At 47.8% G+C, this 14,288-nt stretch overlaps 1 protein-coding gene across 1 annotated transcript in view; it reads right to left on the bottom strand.

Annotated features, from left to right (window-relative positions):
- The window catches only part of LOC115459664 (coactosin-like protein), a 62,452-nt gene that overhangs the window by 11,137 nt on the left and 37,027 nt on the right, over positions 1-14,288 (bottom strand). The window contains exon 3 of the mRNA XM_030189471.1: positions 6,230-6,387. Coding sequence (XP_030045331.1) covers positions 6,230-6,387 — 158 coding nt within the window. The remainder of the gene's footprint in view (positions 1-6,229; positions 6,388-14,288) is intronic.

Genomic DNA, 14,288 nt, shown 5'->3' on the forward strand with positions numbered 1-14,288 from the left:
ACAGAACTCAAAAAGGCGTGGGATAAACATAAAAGAATCCTATTCAGAAGAAATGGATCCTCAGAAGCTTAGCAGAGATTGGGTGGCAGGGGCTAGTGCTGGGCAGACTTCTACGGTCTGTGCCCTGAAAATGGCAAGGACAAATCAAGGTCAGGTATACGTATAAAAGTAGTACATACGAGTTTATCTTGTTGGGCAGACTGGATGGACTGTACAGGTCTTTCTCTGCCATCATCTACTATGTTACTACAGTACTTTTCACCCTCCATCACTGGACCTACTCTGTTTTCTATGTATTAACCAGTTCCTAATCCACAACAGAACATTGCCTCCTATCCCAAGGTTTTAAAATTTTCTCAGCAGTCTCTCATGAGGGACTTTGTCAAAAGCTTTCTGAAAATCTAGATATACTATTATCAACTGGCTGACTGTTAGCCACAAGTTTATAAACATCTTCAAAGAAATAAAGCAAATTGGTGAGGCTGAATCCATTTTGACTTTGTCCCATTAAACCATGTTTGTCTGTGTGTTTAATAATTTTATTCTTTATAACAGAATCCACTATTTTGCTCGGCACTGAAGTCAGGCTTACCAGTCTGTAATTCCCCAGATCACACCTGGAACCCTTAAAATCGGCATTACATTGGCCACCTTCTAATCTACATAGAAGAGCGCAATTGGGTGCTTCTAACTGAAGAAAGAGGGACCTGATTGGTCAGAGATGAGGCAAAGCCACACAGCTGAGACGTGGGAAGTCCATGGCACACAGCAGTCCAAACCTGAAGGTCCCTCTCCTCACTATTAATATGCTATACTGTACCACAGCCGGGAAGACAAAATATAAATGTGTTGGAATTGTTTTTCTTTTATATAAATCTTTAAAATAGTACTCTTAATAGGTTCCATCTAGTAAGAATATTCTTGAACACCCGTGCGGTCAAACACAAAGGAACACTGCTGATAAATAAATCTACACTGAACAAATCCCTCAAGAACAAAGCGAACACTGGGCTTAACTCCAGAAAAGGAGAGGCAGCTCCGGGCAAAGCAGCTGGTTCAGAAATGCCTGTGTTTGACCAGCGCAGCTCTCAGCGATTCACCACCAGAATCAGAGCAAACACTGCTTCAGGATCCGGGCCATCCATTCGCAAAAGGCCAATGCCAGCTAATGCACCTCAGTAGCACTTGGAGGGAAGCAAAGAAAAAGGAGAACCCTCAGGACAACTTCCACATCACCCCCTCTGTTGCATCAAACGTACAGTTTGTGCCGGTTGATGGCTTTTGAAAAGCAGAACGTTAAAATCTTTCACATGGAAAATGTTTTGATTACTATCAAAATTAATAATAAAGTATTTAAGTAACTTTTGTACCCAGCCTTTTGGAGTAGCCTAATGGTTAGTATAGTGAGTTGAGATTCTGGGGAACTGGGTTCGATTCCCACTGCTGCTCCTTGTGACCCTGGGCAAAATCACCTAACCTTCCATTGCCTCAGGTACAAAAGACACCTTAGATTGTAAGCCCACTAGAACAGAGACAGTACCTGCATATGAAGTGAACAATGCTACCTACTAGTGGCGTAGCTACAGGTGGCCACTGGGGTCTGGGGCCCCCCACCCAAATTGGCTCTGGGATCCCCAGTTTGGCTGGCGGGGATCCCCACCCCCGCCAGCTGAAGCGTTTGTCCCGCACTGGTCTCCCTGCATTGCCTACCCTGCTCTTCTCAGTCGCGCCGTGCACACTCATTTTAGTAAAACTGAGCATGGGACGACACTTTGCATACGCTCAGTTTCATTAAAACGAGCACGCACGGCGTGAGTGAGAACAGGACGGGCACTGCGAGACCAGCACGGGACAAACGCTTCAGCTGGCGGGGCTTGGGGACCCCCGCCAGCTAAGGTACCTTCGTGGAGCAGCAGCGGGGGGGGGGGGGCAAAATGTGCCCCCCCTCCCATCAAGGTCTAGCCATGCCCCACTAATTAATGCGGATTAATACTTTCAAGTATTTGAACGTCTGTATCATATTACCCCTGTTCCTCCTTTCCTCCAGGGTGTACATGTTCAGGTCAGCAAGCCTCTCTTCATATGTCTTGGAACGTAAATCCCATACCATCCTCGTAGCTTTTCTTTGCACCGCTTCCATTTTTTTAACATCCTTCGCAAGGTACGGCCTCCAAAACTGAACACAATACTCAAGGTGGGGCCTCACCAACGACTTGTACGGGGGCATCAACACTTCCTTTCTTCTGTATAGAGAGAGGTGTGATCAGCAGAAGAAAGGAAGTGTTGATGCCCCCGTACAAGTCGTTGGCGAGGCCCCACTTGGAGTATTGTGTTCAGTTTTGGAGGCCGTACCTTGCGAAGGATGTTAAAAAAATGGAAGCGGTGCAAAGAAAAGCTACGACAACGGTATGGGATTTGCGTTCCAAGACGTATGAGCAGAGACTTGCTGACCTGAACATGTATACCCTGGAGGAAAGGAGGAACAGGGGTGATATGATACAGACGTTCAAATACTTGAAAGGTATTAATCCGCAAAAAAATCTTTTCCGGAGATGGGAAGGCGGTAGAACGAGAGGACATGAAATGAGATTGAAGGGGGGCAGACTCAAGAAAAATGTCAGGAAGTATTTTTTCACGGAGAGGGTGGTGGATGCTTGGAATGCCCTCCCGCAGGAGGTGGTGGAGATGAAAACGGTAACGGAATTCAAAACATGCATGGGATGTGCATAAAGGAATCCTGTGCAGTAGGAATGGATCCTCAGAAGCTTAGCCGAAATTGGGTGGCGGAGCAGGTGGGGGAAGAGAGGTTGGTGGTTGGGAGGCGAGGATAATGGAGGGCAGACTTATACGGTCTGTGCCAGAGCCGGTGATGGGAGGCGGGACTGGTGGTTGGGAGGCGGGAAATACTGCTGGGCAGACTTGTACGGTCTGTGCCCTGAAAAAGGCAGGTACAAATCAAGGTAAGGTATACACATATGAGTTTATCTTGTTGGGCAGACTGGATGGACCATGCAGGTCTTTTTTCTGCCGTCATCTACTATGTTACCTACATGTAGTAACACTGTAGCCTGCGAATAGGTGGGAAAATGTGGGATACAAATGCTACAAAATAAATAAATAATAAATAAAATAAAAAAAAATAAAATAAGTAGTAGTAATAGATACCAGGGTCTTTGCTCCTTATGGACAACATAACACGGTTAAATATCTACCTGAGTGGACAGATGCCAAGTGAGATTTCTGTACCTGATACACCCTTTCAACCTACCTGCACCACCCATGGCTATAAGAAAGCTAGTTAGTTAGTTATTGAAGGGCAATAGATAATACTGATTACACAGCACTCTGAACAATGTATTACATTCACAAAGAGAGAACAAAGTCTCTTCAAGTGGCAAGAAACTAGGAAGTGAACAGCTCTTAAAGCTGTAATGTTATCTGCTTAGAGAAAAATGAAAAAACACAGTGCAAGGAGGTAACAGCAGTCTTAAGTATTCAAATTGCTTATTTTGCCACAGAGCTGGCTAGTTGCAATGCTCCCAAACTGCTCTACATTTACTTTAATGAACGTTCATGCAACGTTTACACAAGAGTAGGTAGGAGCCCAAACAAGGTTGAGTGCAGGCCAAGAGGGAAACGGCGTGCAGTGTTGGATCGGGGACATTCAACGTGGCATCTAGGAGCCACATGCGTCTTCTCTGGGCCCTTAGTGTGGCACCTCTACACCATGGAGTAAATCAAGGCAGCAAGACTTGCAAAAGCCAAAAAAACAACTCAGCTGAAACACAGTACATGAAAACAGAGTCTGCACAGTTGGCTTCCTCTCTACCATTTTCAGGGAATGAATAAATTTCCATAAATAAACCAATCCTAGCCCCCCCCCCCCCAACCTCTTTGCCATGTTCTTTCCATTACCCTCTACATCTGTCCCAAGTACGTTTCCATTTAGAGTACCAGCCTTCACCATGTCCACTGGTAGGTAATGCCAGGCCTCATCTTTCTCTTTCGTTTTTACAAGCTTCTCTTATCTAACACTCAGACCTCCTCCAATGTCTTACCGCCAAGTTTTATAACAATTCACACAGCCAGAAAAGTTAGACAGCCATTCACCCCCCACCCATCCCAACCCTACCCCCACCAAAACCCCTGTGCTCAACCAAGTTTGGATTCTACAGCAAAAGCCATCAAAATCAATCAACATTTCCCTTTTTCACTGTGATGTTTATAAAACATTTGCAAGTTGCTCCAGTAGAGCCACCCCCATCTCCTAAAACAGAAATCAGTGAGGTTGTAGCGGTGATGTTTCTTCATGGAAAACCCAGGCTGCCATCATATCGATATGTGCGAGGGATGACAGAGCCGATAACAAAAACCCTTGTGTACGGTCATGTTAAAAAGGCATTTACCATGTATTACAAAATATGTAGAAACCATAAACACACATTACGAGAAAAACGTAAACAATTAGGGCTGTGTGCAGAAGAGAGGAGATTCAGCAAGCCAATTAGTACGTACTGTGCTTAAAATCCTAGGCCTGCAGAAGTATAGCATCTGAAGCCTGGCCTATGAAGCTCAACTTGCACCAACCTGACGCATTGGGCGAGAACGGCCAAGGCCCTCAGTATTTATTACTTGAGCACAACAGGAAGTGGGACCATAAGTACATAAGTATTGCCATACTGGGAAAGACCAAAGGTCCATCAAGTCCAGTATCCTGTTTCCAACAGTGGCCAATCCAGGTCACCAATACCTGGCAAGGTCCCAAAAAGTACAAAACATTTTATACTGCGTATCCCAGAAATAGTGGATTTTCCCCAAGTCGATTTAATAATGGTCTATGGACTTTTCCTTTAGGAAGCTGTCCAAACCTTTTTTAAACTTCGCTAAGCTAACCGCCTTTACCACATTCTCTGGCAACGAATTCCAGAGTTTAATTACACGTTGAGTGAAGAAACATTTTCTCCGATTCGTTTTAAATTTACTACATTGTAGCTTCATCGCATGCCCCCTAGTCCTAGTATTTTTGGAAAGCGTAAACAAGACTCTTCACATCTACCCGTTCAACTCCACTCATTATCTTATAGACCTCTATCCTATCTCCCCCTCAGCCGCCTTTTCTCCAAGCTGAAGAGCCCTAGCCGCTTTAGCCTTTCCTCATAGGGAAGTCGTCTCACCCCCCATTTTTCCATTAATGAAGTGCTGAACTGTTGGTAGGGCCCAACTTGATAATAGATGTCTATTTTACGTTTATTTTATAAAGGCTCCCAGATTTAGCCCTACTGCACAGGTGTCCATGCACTTCTGCTCCAAAGGTGGTAAACAAGTTTGCACATACTTTCCATGTGTACTTCCATATTTTATAAAATATATACAATCATCACAATTCTGCCCCTGGAAAGCCTAATGGCCCCTGTTTACTAAGGTGAATTAGTGTTTTTAGCGCGCGCTCTAACCATATAAGCCATATAGGCACGTACATGGTTAATGTGCGTTAAAAATGTTAATGTGCCTATAACCTTGCTTAGTAAACAGGGCCCTAAATATGGAACACATGAAAAGTATGTGTTCTCCTGCCACCGCTGTGTATGTTGATTCGAAAATTTGTTATACTGCTCTATCCAAAAATCAAAGCCTTTTCTACCTGTAAAGCATCTTTGACACATAGAAAGAAATTCATAATATTACCTCCTTAAAAATGCAAAGAAAAAAAAATATATAGAGCTCATTTTCAAAGCACTTATACTTACAAAGTTACATAGAAACCTATTGGCAGTGGCGTAGGAAGGGGGGGGGCGGTGGGGCGGTCCGCCCCGGGTGCACGCCGCTGGGGGGTGTCGGCGCCTCGCTGGTTCCTTGCTCTGCCCCAGAACAGGTTACTTCCTGTTCCGGGGTAGAGCGAGCAAGGAACCAACGAGGCGCCGACACCCCCCCAGCGGCGTGCTCTCGGCGGATTGGCCCGCCCCTCACCGCCTTCCAGGTATGTTTTTGCGGGCGAGGGGGGGGGGTGTTGCGCTATGGAGGGGGGAGGGTGCGTCACGCTGCATCCGGGGGGGGGGGGGGGGGGGGGGGGGGGGGGGGGTGCGCAGCGGCGACCCGTCCCAGGTGTCAGCTGCCCTCGTGACGCCACTGCCTATGGAACTTTGTAAGCATAAGTGCTTCGAAAATACACCTCTATATATACCTGGAGATATAGTCAAGGTGTTAGAAAGAGAAGTACGTGGTACATTACCTGCACTACCTCTTTCACCAGGGTCTTATCTGTCCCAATCTTAGCTCTTTGCAGGCCTCCAACATCTTCCCCGATCCATGTGATGAGAACAAATTTGGCTCGTTTGCTCATGGCGTCGCCCGTGGTGAATCGGACATAAGCATACAACCTAATGTCATCTAGAGACACAGAAGAGAGTAAACCATTAGGAAGACACACTTGTAAAACAGTAAAACACAGTCAACGTAACTTAGCGAGTGTAAAAAGCCAACCGGGTCGGAGAGAAGCCCCAGCCCTACACACACACACACACAGGTGGAAGGGCTAAGCATTTGGTACACAGTAAGGAGATGCATGCGTCAAAGTGGACCTGCAGTAACCCTCAGGTCTAATGGCAAGAGGTCAGCGTAGCACTCTGGAAACTAAAAAGTCCAAGCAGAAGCATTTAACATTGAGTCATGTAGTAATGGCTGAATTTTATTCCAATTGCCTGGGGGACGATAGATCTCTATATATAAACCCTAAAGGAAGTTGTCGGAGAGCTTGCATATCGGCAACTCAAGACCCTCTGACATAAGTGAAGCCACATACTGTACAATAAAAAACAAAAACCCACCACCACCATTGGCAACGTGAGCAGATTACACAAGCACACAGTCACTGTATCCTTGCACCAAAGTGAGGTTGAGGTACATGGGCAGGGTAAGGGCTGCTGCCCTCCATGCTGAACTGGTTTCACAGATGGATTCTGATCAGCAGTGCCAAAAATCCAGGACCTTTCACAAGCACTAATTTCTCTAGAGAAGGTAAGGAGACATGGTACTGAAGCATTATTCTGCCCCTTGCCCCCCCCCCCCCCCCATCCTATTGTTTATGTATTTATTTCGATTTTTGCTCACACCTTTTTCAGTAGTAGCTCAAGGTGAGTTACATTCAGGTACTCTGGATATTTCTCTGTCCCAGGAGGGCTCACAATCTAAGTTTGTACCTGAGGCAATGGAGGGTTAAGTGACTTGCCCAAGATCACGAGGAGCAACAGTGGGATTTGAACCGGCCACCTCTGGATTGCAAGACTGGTGCTCTAACCACTAGGCCACTCCTCCACTGGCAACATTCCATCTAGAATCTGAAATAGTAGCAACATTCCAGAATCTCAAATAGTGGCAACATTCCATGTAGAATCTTCAATAGCAGCAACATTCCACATATTTATTTATTTAGATTTTGCTCACACCTTTTTCAGTAGTAGCTCAAGGTGAGTTACATTCAGGTACACTGGATATTTCTCTGTCCCAGGAGGGCTCACAATCTAAGTCTGTACCTGAGGCAATGGAGGGTTAAGTGACTTGCCCAAGATCAGAAGGAGCAGCAGTGGGATTTGAACCGGCCACCTCTGGATTTCAAGACCAGTGCTCTAACCACTAGGCCACTCCTCCACTCATTACCCTAATTTATCCAAAATATGGTTGTTACATTAAGAACTGAATACCACCCCAGAGAGAAGACGCCTGCAGATTACTAAGGCCGTCTTGAGTTTTACATCCAATTACCTGCCTTTTCAAATCCACGCTCAAGGTGAGTTACGATCAAGCACAGAAAGTACACTTCTTCCCTTCCAACAGCTTTATTTGCCAACTTGTACGAACGAGTTAAATGCACATCAATAAGAGTTAGTTCAATTCACTGCACAGTTAGTAAATAGCTCTCTCCGAGATTAATGTGCAATGGAGGGTGAAACTCTTGTCCAAGGTCAGATAAAATAAAAGTACGTACTGAGCCCTGGCTTCCTTGTTCTCAGCCCACTCTAAGCACTTGGCTACTTCCTCCACCCTTTGGAAAATGAAGCAGTGAAAACATTATTTTGATTAAAAAAGATGAACCCAACCTGTTCCATCGATCATATTATTGTAGACCAAAGTTAAATATTCTTTTTCTCCTGTTATTAAAATACTGGGAATGATTTCAGATCAGTCTCTTTCGTTAGACCCACAAGTTAATTCTACGGTTAAGAGTTCCTTCTCTCTCATTAGGAATTTGAGAAGAATTAGAAAACGTTTTGAAACTGAATAAGTTAAATTACTTGTTCAAGCCTTACTTTGTCAAAATTAGACTATTGTAATCTGATTTTTTTTAAAAGGGACTTCAAGGTATAATCTTCAGCTCTTACAGACAATTCAAAATACTGCAGTCATCTTGATTTACTCCTTACATAAATTTGATAGAATTTAGTGGAACTTCATTGGCTCCCCATGGAGGCCAGATTTTGTTTACATTTTCTTCTATACTACCGTGTTTCCCCGAAAATAAGACACTGTCTTATATTAATTTTTGCCCCCCAAAATGCGCTAGGTCTTATTTTCAGGGGCTGTCTTATTTTTCGTGGAAACATCGGGGTTGGATCGGGGTTGGCCCGCCCGCCCTCAGTCGCTCCCGGAACTAACCTTAAACGCCTCCTTTCACCTTCGCAGCAGCAGGGCAGGCCACTCCTTCCTTCCGTGTCCCGCCCTCGCCTGACGTAATGTCCGCAAGGGCGGGGCACAGAACGAAGGAGAGGTCTGCCCTGCTGCTGCGAAGGTGAAAGGAGGCGTTTAAGGTTAGTTCCGGGAGCGACGGTGGGTGGAGGGGGGGGCGGCCCGGGGGCGGCCTTGTCCGGCTCTCGGCGGCCCTGCTTTCAAACAAAAAATTTGCTAGGTCTTACTTTCGGGGGAGGCCTTATATCTACCAATTCAGAAAAACCTCTACTAGGTCTTATTTTCGGGGGATGTCTTACTTTCGGGGGGGAAACAGGGTATTCAGTGTTTTGCATGGTGATTGCCCTGAGTATTTACTGCCTCACTTTGAATTTTCAAGATCCTCTTAAGAGCAGGAGAATTGTTCTCCTTTTGCATTTTCTTCAGTTAAGGGCATTAAGAGGTTTAGGGCTGCGAGTACACACATTTTAGAAAGATGCTTAAAACTGCTCTTTTTAAAGATTTCCTTGCTACTTCTGATCAAGATTTTGTTTCTTTTTAACTTTAAGAGGATGTCGAGATCTTAATCTTATTGTAAACTACTCTGAACTGAATTGATGTTAGCGGTATATAAATTGTAACCTGTAATCTTTAGCAAGACCATGAGGAGCAGAGTACAGATGAAAACGGACAATATTTTCAGTGTTCACATGGTTTCCCTGGATCTGCTGGCATAGAAGTTAGACAACTATAGTTTAATCTGATGCAATGTGTAAAGAATGGCCCAAGGGGAATCTCAGTTGGATCCAGTTTCAAAGTTAACAGAAGGGTCTTGAGCGAGAGCTTAAAGAAACATTTCTCTAGGTTAATGTATTATTTATTTACTAGTAAAAAAAAGCCCGTTTCTGAAAGAAATGAAACGGGCCGCTAGCAAGGTTGTCCTCTAATGGCAATTATGTTAAGGGAACTGTTAGGAGAGAGTGTGTGTCAGAGAGAGCGAGTGAGTAGCCCACCTTTTTGATGCAGCTTTTAACTCTTAACCCTTATTTTATCATCCTCACTTTAATATTCCCTTATCTGTTGTTTGTCCTGTTTGTCTGTCCTAATTAAATTGTAAGCTCTGTCGAGCAGGGACTGTCTATTCATGTTCAAGTGTACAGCGCTGCGTACATCTAGTAGCGCTATAGAAATGATAAGCAGTAGTAGTCTTTGGGATTCCGGAATCTTGCTACTCTTTGGGATTCTGCACGGAATCTTGCTACTCTTTGGGATTCCGGAATCTTGCTACTCTTTGTCCTTATCCCTTATTTGTGCTCTTTGTCTGTCCTGATTAGATTGTAAGCTCTGTCGAGCAGGGACTGTCTCTTCATGTTCAGGTGTACAGTGCTGCGTACGTCTAGTAGCTCTATAGAAATGATGATGAGTAGTAGTAGTCAGAGAGTGAGTATGTGTGAGAGAGAAAGAGTGTGTGTGTGTCTGTGTGAGTGAGAGAGTGTAGTGTGTCCCCCATGTGCACCAATTCTGCTCTCTCCCCTGCATTCATCCATATGCAGCAAACGTCCTCTGTGCCCTGCCCCCTTCATCCATCCATGGTCATCATCTCTCCCCTTCCCCCTCCATCCATCGTGGTGCAGCAATTCTCCTCTGTCTCTTGCCCTCCCCCCCTACATGTGCATCAACTCTGCATTCTCCCCTGGCCTCGCCTCCATCCACCCATATCCAGAGCCCCCCTCCCTCCATCTCTCTCCCCTCTGAGTTCCAGGCCCCCTCCCTCCCTCCCTTTCTCTCTGTGTGCCCTCTCAGTTCCAGGCCCCCCTCCCCTTTGAGTTTGCCTCCTCCCCCCCCCCCCCAAGTTCCATGCCCCCCATTCTCGTTTCAGTTCCACACCCCCGGGCCTCCCTCCCTCCCCTTCAAGTTCCAGGACGACCCCCCTCCCCTTCGACTTGCAGGACGCCCCCTCCCTCCCACCGAGGTCTACGCCCCCCCCTTCTCCTCCGACTTCCATGGCCCCGCACCTCCCTCCCTCTCTCTCTCTGCCCTTCAAGCACGACCTGTCCTCTGGCAGCCCCTCGCCTTCCTAAGTGCTGGCTGTATTTTAAAAATTTTTACCTTAGGGTGCGGCATCCACAGTGAAGGCGAGCGGCGTTTCAAACTGCCTTCGCATGTGTCTCAGCTCTGCCTCTGGTCCCGCCCTCATTTCCTGTTTCCGGAAGGGCGGGACCAGAGGCAGAGCTGAGACACATGCAAAGGCAATCTGAAGCGCCGCTCGCCTTCACTGTGGACGCCGCACCCCAAGGCAAGAATTTTTAAAATACAGCCAGCACTTAGGAAGACGAGGGGCTGCCGGAGGACAGGTCGTGCTTGGAGGGCAGAGAGAGAGAGAGGGAGGGAGGTGTGGGGGCTCAGAGTTCCCACGAGGGTGGGGAATAACGAACACTACACAGCTTCACTACCACGGAGTCAGCTTCAGAACATTGGAGGTGCGAATTATTATATTAGATTAGGATTATCTACCGCCTTTTTGAAGGAATTCACTCAAAGCGGTATACAGTAAGAATGAATCACACATCAGCAGTAGACAATTACAGCACTAAAAATATTCAAACAATACAAAGTATGGCATAGGGTATGATACATACCTGTAGCAGTTGTTCTCCAAGGACAGCAGGCTGATTGTTCTCACGACTGGGTGACGTCCGCGGCAGCCCCCACCAACCGGAAAAAGCTTCGCGGGACGGTCGGCACGCAGGGCACGCCCACCGCGCATGCGCGGCCGTCTTCCCGCCCGTGCGCGACCGCTCCCGCCAGTTGAATGACTAGCAAAAAAGATGAAACACACAACTCCAAAGGGGAGGAGGGAGGGTAGGTGAGAACAATCAGCCTGCTGTCCTCGGAGAACAACTGCTACAGGTATGTATCATACCCTTTCTCCGAGGACAAGCAGGCTGCTTGTTCTCACGACTGGGGTATCCCTAGCTCTCAGGCTCACTCAAAACAATAACCCAGGTCAATTGAACCTCGCAACGGCGAGGGTACAACAGAAATTGACCTACGAAGAACAACTAACTGAGAGTGCAGCCTGACCAGAATAAATTCGGGTCCTGGAGGGTGGAGTTGGATTTACACCCCAAACAGATTCTGCAGCACCGACTGCCCGAACCGACTGTCGCGTCGGGTATCCTGCTGGAGGCAGTAATGAGATGTGAATGTGTGGACAGATGACCACGTCGCAGCCTTGCAGATCTCTTCAATAGTGGCTGACTTCAAGTGGGCCACCGACGCTGCCATGGCTCTGACACTATGAGCCGTGACATGACCCTCAAGAGTCAGCCCAGCCTGGGCGTAAGTGAAGGAAATGCAATCTGCTAGCCAATTGGAGATGGTGCGTTTCCCGACAGCGACCCCTAGCCTGTTAGGGTCGAAAGAAATAACAATTGGGCGGACTGTCTGTTGGGCTGTGTCCGCTCCAGATAGAAGGCCAATGCTCTCTTGCAGTCCAATGTGTGCAACTGACGTTCAGCAGGGCGGGTATGCGGCCTGGGGAAGAATGTTGGCAAGACAATTGACTGGTTAAGATGGAACTCCGACACCACCTTCGGCAGGAACTTTGGGTGGGTGCGGAGCACTACTCTGTTGTGATGAAATTTGGTATATGGAGCATGAGCTACTAGGGCTTGAAGCTCACTGACCCTACGAGCTGAAGTAACTGCCACCAAGAAAATGACCTTCCAGGTCAAGTACTTCAGATGGCAGGTATTCAGTGGCTCAAAAGGAGGTTTCATCAGCTGGGTGAGGACGACGTTGAGATCCCATGACACAGTAGGAGGCTTGATAGGGGGCTTTGACAAAAGCAAGCCTCTCATGAATCGAACGACTAAAGGCTCTCCAGAGATGGCTTTACCTTCCACACGATAATGGTAAGCACTAATCGCACTAAGGTGATTCCTTACTGAGTTGGTCTTGAGGCCAGACTCTGATAAGTGCAGAAGGTATTCAAGCAGGTTCTGTGCAGGGCAAGAGCGAGGTTCTAGGGCCTTGCTCTCACACCACACGACAAACCTCCTCCACTTGAAAAAGTAACTCTTTTTAGTGGAATCCTTCCTAGAGGCAAGCAAGACCCGGGAGACACCCTCAGACAGACCCAACGCAGCGAAGTCTACGCCCTCAACATCCAGGCCGTGAGAGCCAGGGATTGAAGGTTGGGGTGCAGCAACGCTCCGTCGTTCTGCGAAATGAGAGTCGGAAAACACTCCAATCTCCACGGTTCTTCTGAGGACAACTCCAGAAGAAGAGGGAACCAGATCTGACGGGGCCAAAAGGGCGCTATCAGAATCATGGTGCCGCGGTCTTGCTTGAGCTTCAGTAAGGTCTTCCCCACCAAAGGTATGGGAGGATAAGCATACATGAGGCCGGTCCCCCAATGAAGGAGAAAGGCATCTGACGCTAGCCTGCCGTGTGTCTGAAGTCTGGAACAGAACAGAGGCAGCTTGTGGTTGGTCTGAGAGGCGAAAAGATCCACCGAGGGGGTGCCCCACTCTCGGAAGATCTTGCGTACCACTCTGGAATGGAGCGACCACTCGTGCGGTTGCATGACTCTGCTCAGTCTGTCGGCCAGACTGTTGTTTACCGCCTGCCAGGTATGTGGCTTGGAGGAGCATGCCGAACCGGCACGCCCAACGCCACATCCCGACGGCTTCCTGACACAGGGGGCGAGATCCGGTGCCCCCCTGCTTGTTGACGTAATACATTGCAACCTGATTGTCTGTCCGAATTTGGATAATTTGGTAGGACAGCCGATCTCTGAAAGCCTTCAGTGCGTTCCAGATCGCTCGGAGCTCCAGGAGGTTGATCTGTAGATCCTTTTCCTGGAGGGACCACAGACCCTGGGTGTGAAGCCCATCGACGTGAGCTCCCCACCCCAGGCGAGATGCATCCGTCGTCAGCACTTTCGAAGGCTGCGGAATTTGGAATGGACGTCCCAGGGTCAAATTGGTCCGGATGGTCCACCAGAGCAGTGAAGTGCGGCAACTGGTGGAGAGGCGGATGACATCTTCTAGATTCCCGGTGGCTTGGAACCACTGGGAAGCTAGGGTCCATTGAGCAGATCTCATGCGAAGACGAGCCATGGGAGTCACATGAACTGTGGAGGCCATATGACCCAGAAGTCTCAACATCTGCCGAGCTGTGACCTGCTGAGACGCTCTGGTCTGCGAAGCCAGGGCCAGGAGATTGGTGGCCCGCGCTTCGGGAAGGTAGGCCTGAGCCGTCTGGGTATTCAGCAGCGCTCCTATGAATTCCAGAGACTGGGATGGCTGGAGATGGGACTTTGGGTAATTTATCACAAACCCCAGCAGCTCCAGAAGTTGAATAGTGCACTGCATGGACCGGAGGGCTCCTGCCTCCGAGGTGTTCTTGACCAGCCAATCGTCGAGATATGGGAACACGTGCACTCCCAGCCTGCGTAGGTACGCCGCCACCACCACGAGGCACTTTGTAAACACTCGTGGGGCGGAGGCGAGCCCAAAGGGCAGCACACAATACTGAAAGTGCCGTGCGCCCAGGCGGAATCTGAGATACTGTCTGTGAGCTGGCAGTATCGGGATGTGAGTATATGCATCCTTTAAATCCAG

Source organism: Microcaecilia unicolor, unplaced genomic scaffold, assembly GCF_901765095.1.
Source record: "Microcaecilia unicolor unplaced genomic scaffold, aMicUni1.1, whole genome shotgun sequence".
NCBI classification, from domain to species: Eukaryota; Metazoa; Chordata; class Amphibia; order Gymnophiona; family Siphonopidae; genus Microcaecilia; species Microcaecilia unicolor.